Below are 14,721 nucleotides of genomic sequence, written 5' to 3'. Positions count from 1 at the left end.
GTTAATAATGAAAAGCTTTATATTTTGTACAGTTCAGTTAGCATCAAAACATCATACTAAAATTCGTAATGTTTTTCTGTGTAACCTCCAATAGTCCAAAACTTCATAGGAGTTTGTAAGACCACTCTTTTCATGGCCGATCCCCCGCAGAGGGTGTAAGCCACAGAAGAAGGCGAACAGGAACAAGAAACATTGCGGCCGCAGCCATCGACGGCGGTGGTGCAACGCGCCAGCCAGCGCCGGGCAGCTCAGCACCAAGCCCCGTCCCTCCATCGCTACACTCTAGATGGGGCTTACGCAAAACCTTTCCTGGCTCCGACAAACAACCTCATCAAAATTGGTAAGCTGACACTCATAGTTCTGCTTGTGTTCGTCCCGTACGGCATCGCCGGTGTCTCCGTGAATGGCATATACCAATTTAAAAATAAGGGGCCACGCACAAGCACCTTCATATGCACAAAACTCTGCTATGTAATCTCATGCGCTGACTGATGTTACGTGACGGCACCCTGACGTCATGGTGACGTCGTGCGGTCTGTGACGAAGGGCTGATGGCTTATGATGGCGTTATCACGTGATGACTTCTTCCATCACTCCTGTCGACGCCGACGCACGGGGACGTCTCCTGCACCAACGCCGATCATTTTGCGCACTCGACGGGACATCGAATCTTTTCGCCTAAATTAACTGTCAGCCGCTCCAATTGAACTCCGCCAGCTTTCACTCACCAATAAAAGCGTGCGTGATTGTCACGTGAATCAAATGCGGTAATACATGCAGCCTCAGTTCCACTCTCCAGAGGAAGCAATGTGCCCAGTACCACAGCACAAGATTGTGTTATGGACAATCATTTAGCTATAAGAATGAAACACTTACGTCAGTTTAGATATTTATCGTGCATTGCGTAATCACCTCGTTTGTACTCTTGTCGTTCCTACGACAGAACATATACTAGGGGTCTAAAAAAGCTTGAAGTGTGTGCGTCGCAGCTCGAGCAGACATGTGTGTTTTTGCATTATCTTATAGGCGCTCATCGCGTAAACAGCTTTAAACCTCCCGTTTGTTCAAAATGAATTTTCTGCTATAAAGTTGTACTACAGAAACCATAATCGGTAAAAGTCTTCACTCTGAGGTGTGTGAACCCTCTACAATAATATCACTTGCGTCCATCACTAAAATAAGAAATGCCGTTCATTCAGAAGGACGTGCCATTCCAGATTAGTTGATGATATAATTTATCAATATTATGGCTTCTATTTGGAATTTGAGGAATGACTAGTTGTGTGTGAAGTAAAATCTTGTGCTCAAGAGGGTAAGTAGTGTTACACGCTGAGAGGAGCTGTCGAAAAATAAAATATGTAGAAACAACTTTGCCATCGACTATGACACGTCCTGATTGATATGGGGGGTTCAACATCCCAAAATTATGAGAGACGCCGTAGTAAAGGGCTCCGGAAATTTCGACTACCCGGAATTCTTTAACGGGCACCCAAATATGAGCACAGGGGCCTACAACATTTCCACCTCCATCGGAAATGCAGCCACCGCAGCCGGGATTCGATCCCGTGGCCTGTGGGTCAGCAGCCGAGTACCTTTGCCACTAGACCACCCCGGCGGGGCTATGGCATATCCTCTGTAGTACTCATACTGTATTACTTAGAATTAGTGACCCTTATGTAGCAACGAATAGGTTGATGTTTGTAAAGCAGTGAATTTCGTATTACTGCCTATGTTGCAAATAGCTTAAGAAATTTGGATGACAGAATGCGTGCCGGACGTAACAAAAAATTCCGAAGGTAAGCAGAGATATACCCAGCAAAGATAAATAACACGCTTAGTTTAGCCTGACATATAGCCAAGCAATTCTCAATAATGTAACCTATACTACACACAATCTCGCCAGCATGTAACTCTGCAAGCGCATTAACCCCTCACGCAGTAAACTACAACAAAATCACAGTCCGTACGTCACGAAGGTTGACTAATAATGTAACAACTTTTGTTCTGCAGGCTGCCCGGTGCTTACTGCGACGCTGAGGAAAGGGACTACATACAGAAAAAAATTCAAGTGGTGGTTGCGGCTACCCGCCAGGCCGCTTTCCTTTGGACGTCGAAACTGTGAGAAAATATAAAAATGATGCGAAGGCCACATCGACGTCGCGAAGGTTTGGGCCTCCAGACGATGCCGAATGCGGAAAGTGCCGCGGAAGGTACACAGATGTATGAGCCCGACATTCAGACCAGAACCTCCGCAAGTGAGTTAAGCATGGTGAACACTGATGCGGATGACCTGAGCATTCAGATGAAACAGACCGCTGGCAATGCACCAAATGGGGCACACTGCTGTTGTGGTAATCGAAGTAAACTACAACTGCCGGGCGCTATTTCGTCTAACTCGCTCAATTGTCACAATGGGCATGCTGAATTCGCTGTAACCGACACAACCGCTGGACGGAGAGATGGCACACAAGAGAACAGAGTAGAGGCGTGTTCGGCATCTGCAAGCGACTCGTCAACCGGAGGCAAAGGGGAGATGCAGGATAGCAGAGAGGAAGCATCCTCCAAATGTGCAGCCGGCTCAACCACAGAAGGTCACTGGCACGACAAGCGCGAGGAAAGTCCTTCAAAGGACGCTGTCGCCTCTACCGCAGTAGGCAAAGGTGGCACGCATACCCACCGACACAACGCGTGTTTCAAACATGCAATGTTTCCAACCACAAGAGGCAGAAGTGACACGCAGGAAAACACTCAAAGGGTATCTAAATGTGACATCGACTCAATCACAGGAGGCAAAAGTGGCGCAGCCGTCGGCCTAGACCAGGCCTGCTACAAAAGTGCCACCATCTCAGCAACAGAAAGCAAAGCTAGGATGACGTACAACACAAAGAAGACGTGTCCCAAATGTGTAGCAGACTCAACTGCAGGAGGCAAATGCAAAACACAAAACAACACAGGTGAGGCTTCTTCCAAACGCGTGACCACTTCAACCACGAGCTTCAAAGGTATGACACAGCTCAGCAGTGGCGAGGCATGTTTCACAAGTGCTGCTGATTCAACTTCAAGAGCCAAAGGCGGGACGTTAGGCAAGACTGCGAGCAGAAATACAGCGTTCCTACCGTGTGCAACAGAAGCCGTTGCGGAGTCTGACGCCATCGTGGCAATGATTTCTTCAACAGATTCCGGAATTTCAATAGTTGCAGCAAAATGTCAAGATTTCGAAGGGGCCTCAGTTACAAAGCCGGACGTTCATATGGAAAGCTTGACTGCGCATGACGTCATAAGGATGTCACTATCGGATTCCGACGTGACGATGCGGTCCATTTCAGAAGACGCCACAGTTAGGCGAGTGAGCATCTCACTAACGTGCATTAGGTGTCATTCAAAACTTGGCGTACATGTTAGTGGCGCCTCCACAACCACTCCAGCAGGACATGCAGGGACCATTGGATCATTGCCCTTCACAGAGGCGCGAAAAGAAGTGTGTGAACAGTCGCTAGGATTCTCGAATGCATCCCCGTTCGCTGTGCCACCAGCATTCTCGGACATACAGATACCCGGCTTCGCACTAAACGCCCAGCTCCGACCACCGACAACCCCATCTTCGACCTCTGTCACACAATTTCCACCTGCAATGCAGCAGATCGGTAGATCGGCACAGGTACCGTCTAGGTCTACGCTACTCCCATCTCCCGCAGCAGGGTCATGGCCTGCGTTTGTAACTCCTCCGAGTGTCCAACAACAATTACCCGCTCTCAACCGGTCGCTAAACTCAGCCCATATACTGTCAGGTTTGCCGATGCACAGCCTCCTAGAAGCCACGCAACTGCCTGCTTCTCCTCTGCCTTCGCAATCGGCCACGGAGGTGATATCTCACGTACCATTTCAAGGCCTTTCCTCGAACTTCCAACTGCCAGCTTCTATGATACCCCCTCCATCTCCTCGACTATGCGTGCCATCCGCTGTTGAGATGCGTGGTGCGCCTATGCCTAACCAGGCAGCACCTTCAACAGCATCTTCATCCTTTTTTTCCCCAATGCTGTCAGCTGCTCAAATGCGAGATGTGCCCACGCCTATCCAGTTTCCACCACCAACTTCTGTGCCATCGCCGCCGCACGTGCTAGCATCTCAAAATGCTCAGATGTCAAACCTCTCGGCAGGTAGACAGCCTTCACGTTTATTGCCCCGATTATCACAATCCCCGTCGTCCCCTTATGTTTTTGGCGGCAACGTGAACGCCCAGGGCGAATCCCCCGTGACTGCGTCAGCGTTAGGATCTGTGTCACCAATACTACCACGCTTTCAGGCGTGGTACATGCCAGGTAGTGCACTTTTTCGACTTCCAACAGCTACGTCTTCTATGTCCTCCATGACAATTCTACCACCTGATATACAAAGCCAAAGCGTTAGCCCTACCAACCAGCCACAGCCTTCTCCGGCTTTTTCTTCACCACGGTCCCTAACTCATCTGTCGTTTGGTTTAGCAGCCCCCACACAGCCACAGCCTTCTCCGGTTGCTTCAATACCCCAGAACATGTTCCCTTTTATCGCACCGAGTTTGCAAACCCAACCATGCTCGAATTTCTCAGCGCCATCCCACCCGCAAGATTTTCCCCCTGTTCCATCCTCGACAAATATGTCGACCCACAATAATGCACCTAGACTATTGCCTTCGCCACCCTTAGGTATAGGAGCACCCTTCTGGCCACAACCTTTTCCACCTTTTCCACCACCACAGAATATGTCGATTCCTTTAGCACCTAGCTTCCCGGCACCGCCACCTTCAGTTTCAGCAACACCATCCCAGCCACAACTTTCTTCGGCTGTTTACTCAAACCAGAATACATTATTTCACTTTAATCCACCTAGACTACGAAGCTCGTCACCCTCAGGCTTAGCAACGTCCTCCTTGCCAAGAAGTTTTCCGGCTGTTCCATCCCTCCAGAATATGTCGATACCCTTTATTGTGCCTAGATTAGAAACTCGGCAACCTTCATGTTTACAAATACCCTCTCAACCTCAATTTTCTACGCCGGTTCCGTCACCACAGAGTTTTTCATTCCTTTTTAATATACCGAGCTTCCCTCCCCAACCATCCCGACCTTTAGCAGCCTTTTTCGAGCCACAACTTTCACCGGCTATTTCATTACCCCAGAATGTGTTCAATCCCTTTAATTCACCTAGTTTACAATCCTCAGGCTTAGCAGCACTATCCCAGCCACAACTGTCTCCAGCTGCTTCATCACCACTGAATCCATCGATTCCCTTTAATGCACCTAGACCTTCAGGTTTACAAATACCCTCGGAACCACTGCTTTCCCCACCGGTTACGTCACCCCAGAGTTTTTCATGCCCCTTCAATCAACATAGCTTCCCAACGCAACCATCCCGACCTTTCGCAGCCTTTTCCCAGCCACAACTTTCTCCGGCTATTCCATCATCACAGAATCTGTTCAGTCCCTTTAATCTACCCGGTTTACAACCCCCAGGCTTAGCAGCACTATCCCAGCCACAACTGTCTCCAGCTGCTTCATCACCACAGAATCCATCGATTTCCTTTAATGCAGCTAGATTCGAAACTCGGCAACCTTCAGGTTTACAAATACCCTCTCAACCTCCTTCTTCTCTGCCGGTTCCCTCCACCCAAAGTTTATTATTCTCCTTTAATCTACATGGCTTACCACCTCAACCATCCCGACCTTTAGCAGCCTTTTCCCAGCCACAACGTTCACCGGCTATTCCTTCACCACAAAATGTGTTCAGTTCCTTTGTTCAACCTGGTTCACAAACCTCAGATTCAGCAGCCCTAACCCAACCACAACTCTCTCCAGCTGCTCCATCACCACAGAATCCTTCGATTCCCTTTAATGCACCTAGATTTGAAACTCGGCAACCTCCAGGTTTACAAATACCCTCTCAACCTCAAATTTCTCCGCCGGTTCCGTCAACCCAGAGTTTATCATACCCCTTTAATCTACATAGCTTCCCATCGCAACCATCACGACCTTTCGCAGACTTTTCCCAGCCACAACTTTCCCCGGCTATTCCATCTTCACAGAATCTGTTCAGTCTCTTTAATCTGCCTGGTTTACAACCCCCAGGCTTAGCAGCACTATCCCCACCACAACAGTCTCCAGCTGCTCCATCACCACAAAATTCATCAATGCCCGTAAATACGTCCAGTTTGCCGACACAGCCATCCTCAAGTTTGTCAGGAACCTCCCCGCCACACCTTTAGTTATCCTTGTTAGTAAAAAAATTCCTGTTGGCAACACTGATACTATCCGGAAGGCGCATGTTGGTCGATGAACTGGACAAAATGCAACAAGGGCGGCCTACATGTAACTAAGGTGTTTCGCCTATAAACTGGTGAAGAACGTTTTCGCAGTGATCGAAGCACGTTATTGGTTATGGAACTCCACTGAGTAGATTCGCGTTACTGAAGGCCACTAAACGCATTTTTAACGCGCGTAATTGCACTGCTGTACCACTTATTCAATGTTTGCGCATGTGTGTGAAACGCGACCAGTATACAGGCATTATGTCGGTAATAAAGTCGTCAGAAATATTACACCTGATAATTTTTCTACACTGAACTATAAAAATGACACTTGAATATTTTGCGGAGAGATCATTGCAGCATTCGATGACCTAAAAATCTATCACACGAAATTAACCTTCAGAAAGGAAGCGTTGCAATTTCAACTGCACCTGTTCTTGTTTCATTTACAACCAGATATTATCGGGTGACATCCATGAATATCTTGAATGTATGCAGCCTTAGAATTAGGTGGAACTGATATTTTGAAAGAAAAGCAGCAGCTACTCCTGTAACTTGACAGGCCCGATGGCATATCTATGAATATTTAAATGTTCATGTGGCATTTCGATTAAAAGTACTAACTTGTCCAGGTGACAAGAGCACTTCATGCATTCGCATAAAGTGGTTTAGTGGGATGTTGGGACGTATCATAATCAGCTATTCAGCAGACATCAAAACGCCTACATCTCATCAAATGCAGTTGTTTTCGAGGAAGGCATACACAATATTATATTTCATATTCAACAATTAGAAGGATATACGCTTCTCGGGAAACCTCGGGCAAGTGACTACCACCAATAATAGGATCACGCAAAAAATTTTCACGATGATGATGCTTACGATGTTAAATTTTATCAATCACATTTCGGGATATCGCTCCAGATGGGACCCACCGCGACTTTTCAAGTGAAAAGTTCAAATCATTGCCAACTAGCAGTTCTAAAATGCAGAGTTAAACTTGGGGCATAGCAAAGAAATTTGAAAAAAGATGAAGAACACAGTGTGCCCTAGGAGTGACAAATATAGTCAGAGCCTTAAAATAATAAAATATGACGCATCGGTTTGGTGAACAAACAGTGAAACCGATATTCCACTTCAAATGAAGCAAAATGAACATCCCTTAATGACCGCACACTGCATAGGTCACTCAGTAGGTTTAGAGAAAGAGCAAGAGGATGATTACCAGCAGATGCGAAACACATCAAAGGACGCATAGATAGCGTTACGCTCTGAAGTAGCTCACCGCCATCGAATGGATCGGGTCGAAGAAGATGAGCAGATTGAAGATCACTGCGAAAGGCCTTTTTCCCGCTAATGACATAAAGTAGACAGACTGTGATGACTATGATGATGGCACGTGCTCTGCAAAAGGGAAAGGTCGTTTACTTTAAGTTAAGCACCAGTTAGTGATACAGGTGATGAGCCAGTTAGTGATACAGGTGATTAGGGGCCTCGGTTTACATGTATAATATACCTAGAGGCTTCTCAGCCATCCTTTTCGTAGGGGAGGGAAAAGTCTTTCTTTACGTTATGCGGCTTACGTAATGACGTTGAGATACGTGTAGTTTAGTTTGTGCGTTGAATGCAGCATATTACCCATCGCAAAATGACAAGATGTTGGACTCCCACTTTACTGAATGAGTGCTGGTGCTTACTGGTGGTGTATTCGTTTGTTGGAACCCTACCTAGACATCAGAGCGATGATCTGAAAGTGATAACAAGGTTTTTTCCACAAAAAAGAATCACAACCGACTGTTAACAGTTGTCAGATATTGAAGAATGTTGTTTATTACCACCTGCTTACTCACCATCATCGACGTCTTTTTTCCTCTCTCTTGAGTACACTCTCCCCATTCTTACTGCTGAGTAGCAGACCAGAACATTGTTTAGGGTGACTCTCAGCTTTTGTGCCTCAACAAGCTTTCTTTTTACCTTTATTTCTGTGACACACGCAACAGCAGATTGTGGTGGCGCAGTTGTGGTGGCGTAACCGCTGTCGAACGCAATCAGAAACCATTCAAACAGCTCCGCTTCACCGACACCGGTGAAATAGTGACGCTGATGGCGTTCTCTTCACCAGGCTAATGCATTTGTATAGTTTGCAAGTCTTTCACTATGTTTCATCGCTGCTCTTAACTAAACACACCATATGCTTTTCGAAAAAAAGCGCTACATGAGTGTCATGTCAGGCAATCAATCTCTTTGACAGATATAACGTGGAATTAAAGTGAAATAACAGCCACCTACGACGCAGAGCGAATTATAGATCTAGTAGACGCGCTACGCTTCCATATTTCAAAGGGTTCAGTGATACTTTCTTATCATGATTAGTCTTGGTATCCACAAAGTGCGTATAACCTTTTTACTGATATGTAGCGTGTGGACAAGTGGCTGTAGGAGTCGCCACCAGCCTGTCCTTTCCGTACAAGACCGTTCTGTAGACTTGCCCGTAAACGCCACCGTCGTCACCGGAGGATATGAAAATCAGTGCCCCGCGCTTCTTAAAGGTTTCACTCTGTATATAACTGCGTAAAGCTTTCCCGACACGTTCGCCAGTGCTCACAGTACTACAACCTGATCCACAACACCAAGAACGATATCGTTTTCTTTTCAATGCAAAATGCACGTTCGTTTTGAAACACGTTATGCCACGACGCCCATAATCACCGCGCCGCGGGGGTATAGTGGTTAAGGTATACTCGTCTGCTGACCCGCAGGTTGTGGAATCGAATCCCATCTGCGGCTGCTGCATTTCCGAAGGAGGCGGAAATATTGTAGGTCCATGTGTTCAGATTTGTTGCACGTTAAAAAACCCCCGGTGGTCGAAATTTCCGGAGCCCTCCACTACGGCGTTTCATGGTGGTTTTGGGCCATTAAACGCCACATATCAATCAACGCCCATCTACCGTCTGAAGAGAAGCTAGTTGAATGCGATGCAGACGTTAAGAAAAATGGCATTCATGGCAATCTTTAACGCTCGCACGAAAGACCGACGCGTGGGCTGTTGTCTATAAAAACCCGATGTGTGTGCAATGTGGTACGGATGCGATAATCCATCGTCATTTATGCATCATTAGGTGAAATAGCCGTCATTCAAGTGTATTCCACATCTCGCATGTTATTCTTTGCGTAAACATCGATTGATTTGATTAATTTGTGGGCTTTAACGTCCCAAAACTATCATTTGCGTTAACATCAAAAAATGTTTTGCTTTATGCAAGTTCGCATGTATGCGTAGCAACCTCCGAATTTCATAACGCGACTCTTCAAGCCCGGGCAGACGGTGCTACTTAGAGGCAGACATCGCTGTAATGAATAATTATTAAATGATGCAAATTTATCCAGGTGTTACGCTCTTGTAACGCCATAAGGTGAAATCCTGTTTTCCAGAGCGGCGCGAGTCTCGACAGTAGCGTTCATGTGCGGCTGTGTGCGTGCATTAGTCAAAGCCTTAGTGTTGGCATCGACAAGCCAACGCAATCGACCTGACGAAAAGAAGAAAGAACAGACAATTGCACTTGTATCATCATTTACGGGCCCTGCATTAGATTACAGCAAATAGGCTTGTCTACTGCGCTGTGTTTCGCTGCATAAATCAAACAATAGGATTACCACTTCCGTGCAATCTACTTATACACATTGTTGGTTCAAACTTGTCATCATATTTGTCGAACATCCCATCTGAGACTGTTTCTTTTGTGCAAGTTTAATGTACCGGCTATTTTTTTAGTGTAAAGCTGGTGGAAGCTTTTTAGCTTTACAGGCTTTAAACTTAAAGATCCTGTCGCCCGGTTTTTGGTCTGAACCCCTTGTGGGTAAACGCCATCACAGTGAGGGTATCACCATCATCCTCGCACGTAGCATTTTCCTGTCGTGCTGAAAAAGAAGCATCGAAAGTTCACCTGTGCAAAACGTAAAGGAAATTGATCGAATTTCATAACAAAGTTTGTTTTAATGGATGCATGCATTAGATCAAGCGCCATTACTTTCTGTGTGATCTGCTATCTTTGTACTGTATAACCTCTTTTACTCTGAAACTTCATACTATTTTTTATAAAACCGCTCAATTCTTGGCCAATCCCCCACACTGGGCATGCACCACAGTTAATAGGTGAACCAGAACATGTGTATGATATGAACCATGAGAGAAGAAGGAAAGAAGAAGAACAAGAACAGGAACACGCGCATTTTCGACGCTCGTGTACATGCAAGACATTTGGCCCGTCGTTTCAAGTACCAAGGTGTCTTCTGGCAGCTATAGCTTCACTGTGAGTGAGTCAACTTCCAATTTATTACTGTTTTTTTGAACCCCGACGAACTGCAGTTGGCAAAGTTTTAGGTTCAGAAGCAAAACGCCAGCTGTGCGACCGTATTGCTGGTTCGAAAAGACCAACGCCAGCGAGTTGTAAGGGCTGGCGTGTAGGACGAGTTGGTAGATATCGCTATAGGTACAAAAAGCCAACAGTAAAAAGTACGCGGAGAAAAACGTGGTTGATTCTTTCTTCATAGCAATAGGCTTAACACGAAACCGAGCCATGTCTCCATAAGAACGTAGTTTAGTGCTTATTGTACTACATTGGGGTATGAGAGCTTTCACAAGGTATATTCGCGTTTGGCGGCGGTTTGACGTGGACGCACCAGCGCTGACACCTAGTGATACCTTTCGATCTGGATGACTTACGCCAAAGTTGAAGATTTAATTGCTGTGGTAACTGAAGTAGTTGGCGTACACCTGGTCAAATCATGCACTGACACCAGGGCAATGATGGCATGAACAAGTTAAGGCGTCTGTACTGATTACGCACTCAGTAAAATTGTCGTCATTTCAGAAGCGGAACGCCCAGCTGTGCACTCCGCTTAGTGAACGGGCAACGAGTGCCAGTGCTCATGCGTAGACCACACAACCCTTTCGAAAAAAAAAATCGAGACACATAGTTTGTAGATTAAGCCGTGAACGGGGGAAGCCGTTAGCGTGTCTCGCTGTATAGAGAGCTGTAACTACGAAAGCACTCGCTATCGGCGCTCGTTAGCGTCAAAACGCAATACTTCACTTCACCGACACCAGGTGACGGCACCACCTCCCGCAAATTAAGGTCGCTATCAAGGAGGTTGAAAAAAATTGCTGATGTAAAAATTCTTGCCCACGAGTGAATTTGTGCCAACCATGAGATGGTGGCTGTGGCAGCCATCTTACTAGGGGCATGATGAGCTGTCAGCGTTCGGCGATTGAGAAGGAGCGTTTCCCTCGCACGCCCAACGAGTTTAAAGTGGCAACCTTTTCTGGTCAGATAGTGCTTAAAATACTTCCGTGTGTTACTGGTTTTTTTAGTAAGCTTCGAATTCTAGGCAAACTTTTTTTTAGAATAAGTCACCGATGCTATAGTCTCTGCGGATCATTTCTTCGGAAACAACTATCTGTTAACTTATAGTTACCGTAGCCTTTAGACTAACAAATCAAAGCCACTTGATGCCTAAGTGGGCAAAACCAAAAAATAGCATGTTTCTGAGATTTCTGGAGGGCAAAACCTGGCTTCACTACTGCTGGCGAAGCATTGCGAGAGCTTCCACTCCAGCAATTATTTTTTGAACCTCTTTGGTCACTGTCAAGTGCGTCGATAGCGCAATGGCTCAAGTGCCTGGTTGCTATCCTCACAGCGAGGTGGCGTGCGTTTGACTTCCAGGTCATCCGATTCCCCAAATCATTTGATTTTGATTTTCACTGTCAATATACTTTCGTGATGAGAATGTCAGTAAAGTCTTAGTTGGCCCCAACGTGAAACAATTCCGTGCTTAAAAAATTGAAAGAAGTAGATGAAAGATGGGGAATAGTGCTCGAATAAAAAGCTAATTATTTGCAAAAAACTTCTTTTGTTTTTCAGTTTTATTTGTCCGTTTACTCCTCCACGCTTACTACTAAGGGCGAGCGAGGTTTTTAAAAAGGTTGGCGTAGTTTGCAATAGTGGTGCAAAGCTTGTATCCACAACGAAAGCCAACTTTCTGACGCTACGTTTATTCTATGACCTTCTCATACAATAGTGTGCTTCGTTTTTACACATTGGCATAAATGTAGGACCAAGTAGGGCCATTTAAAATTCTTTGCCTTTCGATGTTTAGTCCAGGCAATTGAAGGTGGCATCACCACTCGCTTTTTTATGCATTTTCTTGCTTCTCAAGATCTTCTCGAGGCAGCCCTGTTGATTTTCGAAAGGTGAAATGATAATTTACTGATTTATTTCTCTTTACTGCCACTTTAAATAGCTCCGCCGATAAAACGTCTCGCAGCACGTTGCACTCGGCATTCAAAGACGACGGGCTGCTTTTCACTTGCTGACGCATTTGGTTTTACAGTCTCACACAAGGCCTCCTGCAAGACATAACGCGCCGTGTTCGAAAGCAAGCAATAAAACACGTTGGCACGCTCGGTCTGTTTTATTGTGGGCCTTGTGTAACGTCGGAAGTGAGAGCATTGGGTAGTAATGCTTTGGAATCGCGAGCAAAGTCGTTCTTAGAAATTGTGCAAAGAAATTGACAACTCTCACAATTTTAGAAAGAAGTACTTGTTGAATGAAAACCGTACAAGGAATGATGACGCTTGTTGAGAAAGTGAACCGAGACGCGATACTTCATCGCACTCACCGCAACATAAGTCGAGCTGTAATCTTGTGTTTTTTTTTAGTACCTGAAGTGTATTGACACCATTTTTCCAAAGTGCCTTTAATCGTCCATTCAAGTATTCTGTATGCAGAGATGGCTTAAAGCAAGTGTGAAGTGAAGGAAACGCTGTTAAAATACTTCACTTTCACATCAGAGTAAATTTTCCCATGGCGCACCTACCGACGTAGACACTAGCGTAACGTCAAGTTACAGTGCTAATACTGGTGACTTCACGCAGCAGTCACGTTGTGAAGACGCGAGGTGCCAAAACTTTTAAAATGTGTGCTTGTGCGTCATCAAGACTATTCAAAATGGCCGTTTGTTCACCGCGGACAGAGTCACATGGTGCCATAGAGGCCACGCAAACTTCACAATATCTTACGCGGGCCCGTGGTGAGAAGCCCCACAATTCATCTTTAATTTGTAGCAGGCATGCTGTCCCACCAGCGAGGGCACCGTATTCAAGCGAGATTTGTGTGGCATGCTCATTTCAATATGTTGCACCCTGATTTGGTGCATGGTGTATATTCAATGTATGTTTCAACCAATTATAGCTCACTGAATTCATGGCAATCCTTGTGTTGAGCTACATGGCCATGAATCTGGTAATTACTTGTACTTTATGGCGTCTACAAGTGCGTGTAGGATTACTAGAATACTAAATGTAGTCAGCATGAAATGACGTAAAAGAGGCCATTGTCGCACTGCTTAATCCCAGCAATTATCACTTCCGTGCAGTCGTAATTTCCGCTCCCGTTTTGTATTGCACCCATCACACGAAGTTCCCTATCGTATGGCATCAGTAGGGCATCCTTCCTGCTCTACCTCGTGTTTAGTCAGCTTATTCCTGTTATTCCGGAAGTACAGTATGTTGTTCATGAAGTTCTGATGTATTTACCATCTGGGGGCGTGAGTGTTGAACCCAGTGAAAAATACGCTGGCTGACGAGAAAAATCTGATTGTGCTCGGTAAAACTACGATCAATGTGACGTCATCATTTCTGATATTTTAAAGTAACTTCAGAACGTTTGTTTTACCATATTCGGAGATAGATTACCAACGCAATACTGCACCGCAACACTTTAACAAAAGAACGATGTATAGCAGGGTTCTCCAACAAGTTGCCTGCGAGCGCATGCCAGCCGTGGCTGCACACGGGAGTAAACTTTTGTGACTTAGTCAAGCAGCAGCTGCATTATATGCTCCCCTATCGCAATTATTATCCCTTTGTTCATTCATCGTAAATGAATTTGAAGGCTCCGACAAGACACTTGATTAGCTATTTAGGAAAAAAGTGCAACAAAGTTCCACGTGATGTTCTTTTTTGAACTTTACGAAACTACTTCTTGCGAAACTAAGGTGGAGGTTATGTGCGAAGTGACGGTGTAAGAACCATTCAAATAGAATTATGCAACCTGACATTCACCCAGCAAATATAGCCGCCCGCTTTCTTTTTTCGTTGCTACAATATTACAGCTACATTAAGGAGACGGCAAGAGAGGGCTGCTGTTATACTACTGCAAATAACTGTAAAACAGGAAACAATGCTGTGTTCTCGCTGTGGTAGACTTGCAACTGTAGCAACTCTGTACAATAATTACTGAATTGAATTAATGCTGCCCTGTGGTTTCAAAGACGTCGTCGAAGAGCAGCTTTGTCTGCACAGGTTCTGTGACGGCGGACGATCAAGCACGTGAGTGCAGCGAAGCAGCTTTGCATCCTTCGGACCACGCTTGGACAGGAGCAGA

At 45.6% G+C, this 14,721-nt stretch overlaps 1 protein-coding gene across 1 annotated transcript; it reads left to right on the top strand.

The window, feature by feature from the left end:
* Positions 1 to 182: 182 nt before the first annotated feature.
* On the top strand, positions 183 to 6,568 carry LOC142765599 (uncharacterized). Its single transcript, XM_075866852.1, has 2 exons — positions 183 to 340; positions 2,011 to 6,568. Exon 2 carries the CDS (start codon positions 2,135 to 2,137, stop codon positions 6,233 to 6,235), a length of 4,101 nt encoding a protein of 1,366 aa, XP_075722967.1. The 5' UTR covers positions 183 to 340; positions 2,011 to 2,134; the 3' UTR covers positions 6,236 to 6,568.
* Positions 6,569 to 14,721: the final 8,153 nt, after the last annotated feature.

This window comes from Rhipicephalus microplus, chromosome 6 (assembly GCF_043290135.1).
Source record: "Rhipicephalus microplus isolate Deutch F79 chromosome 6, USDA_Rmic, whole genome shotgun sequence".
In the NCBI taxonomy this organism is placed as follows: Eukaryota; Metazoa; Arthropoda; class Arachnida; order Ixodida; family Ixodidae; genus Rhipicephalus; species Rhipicephalus microplus.
Note: the sequence above shows the minus strand (reverse complement) of the source record. Positions and strands in the feature narration are given on the sequence as shown.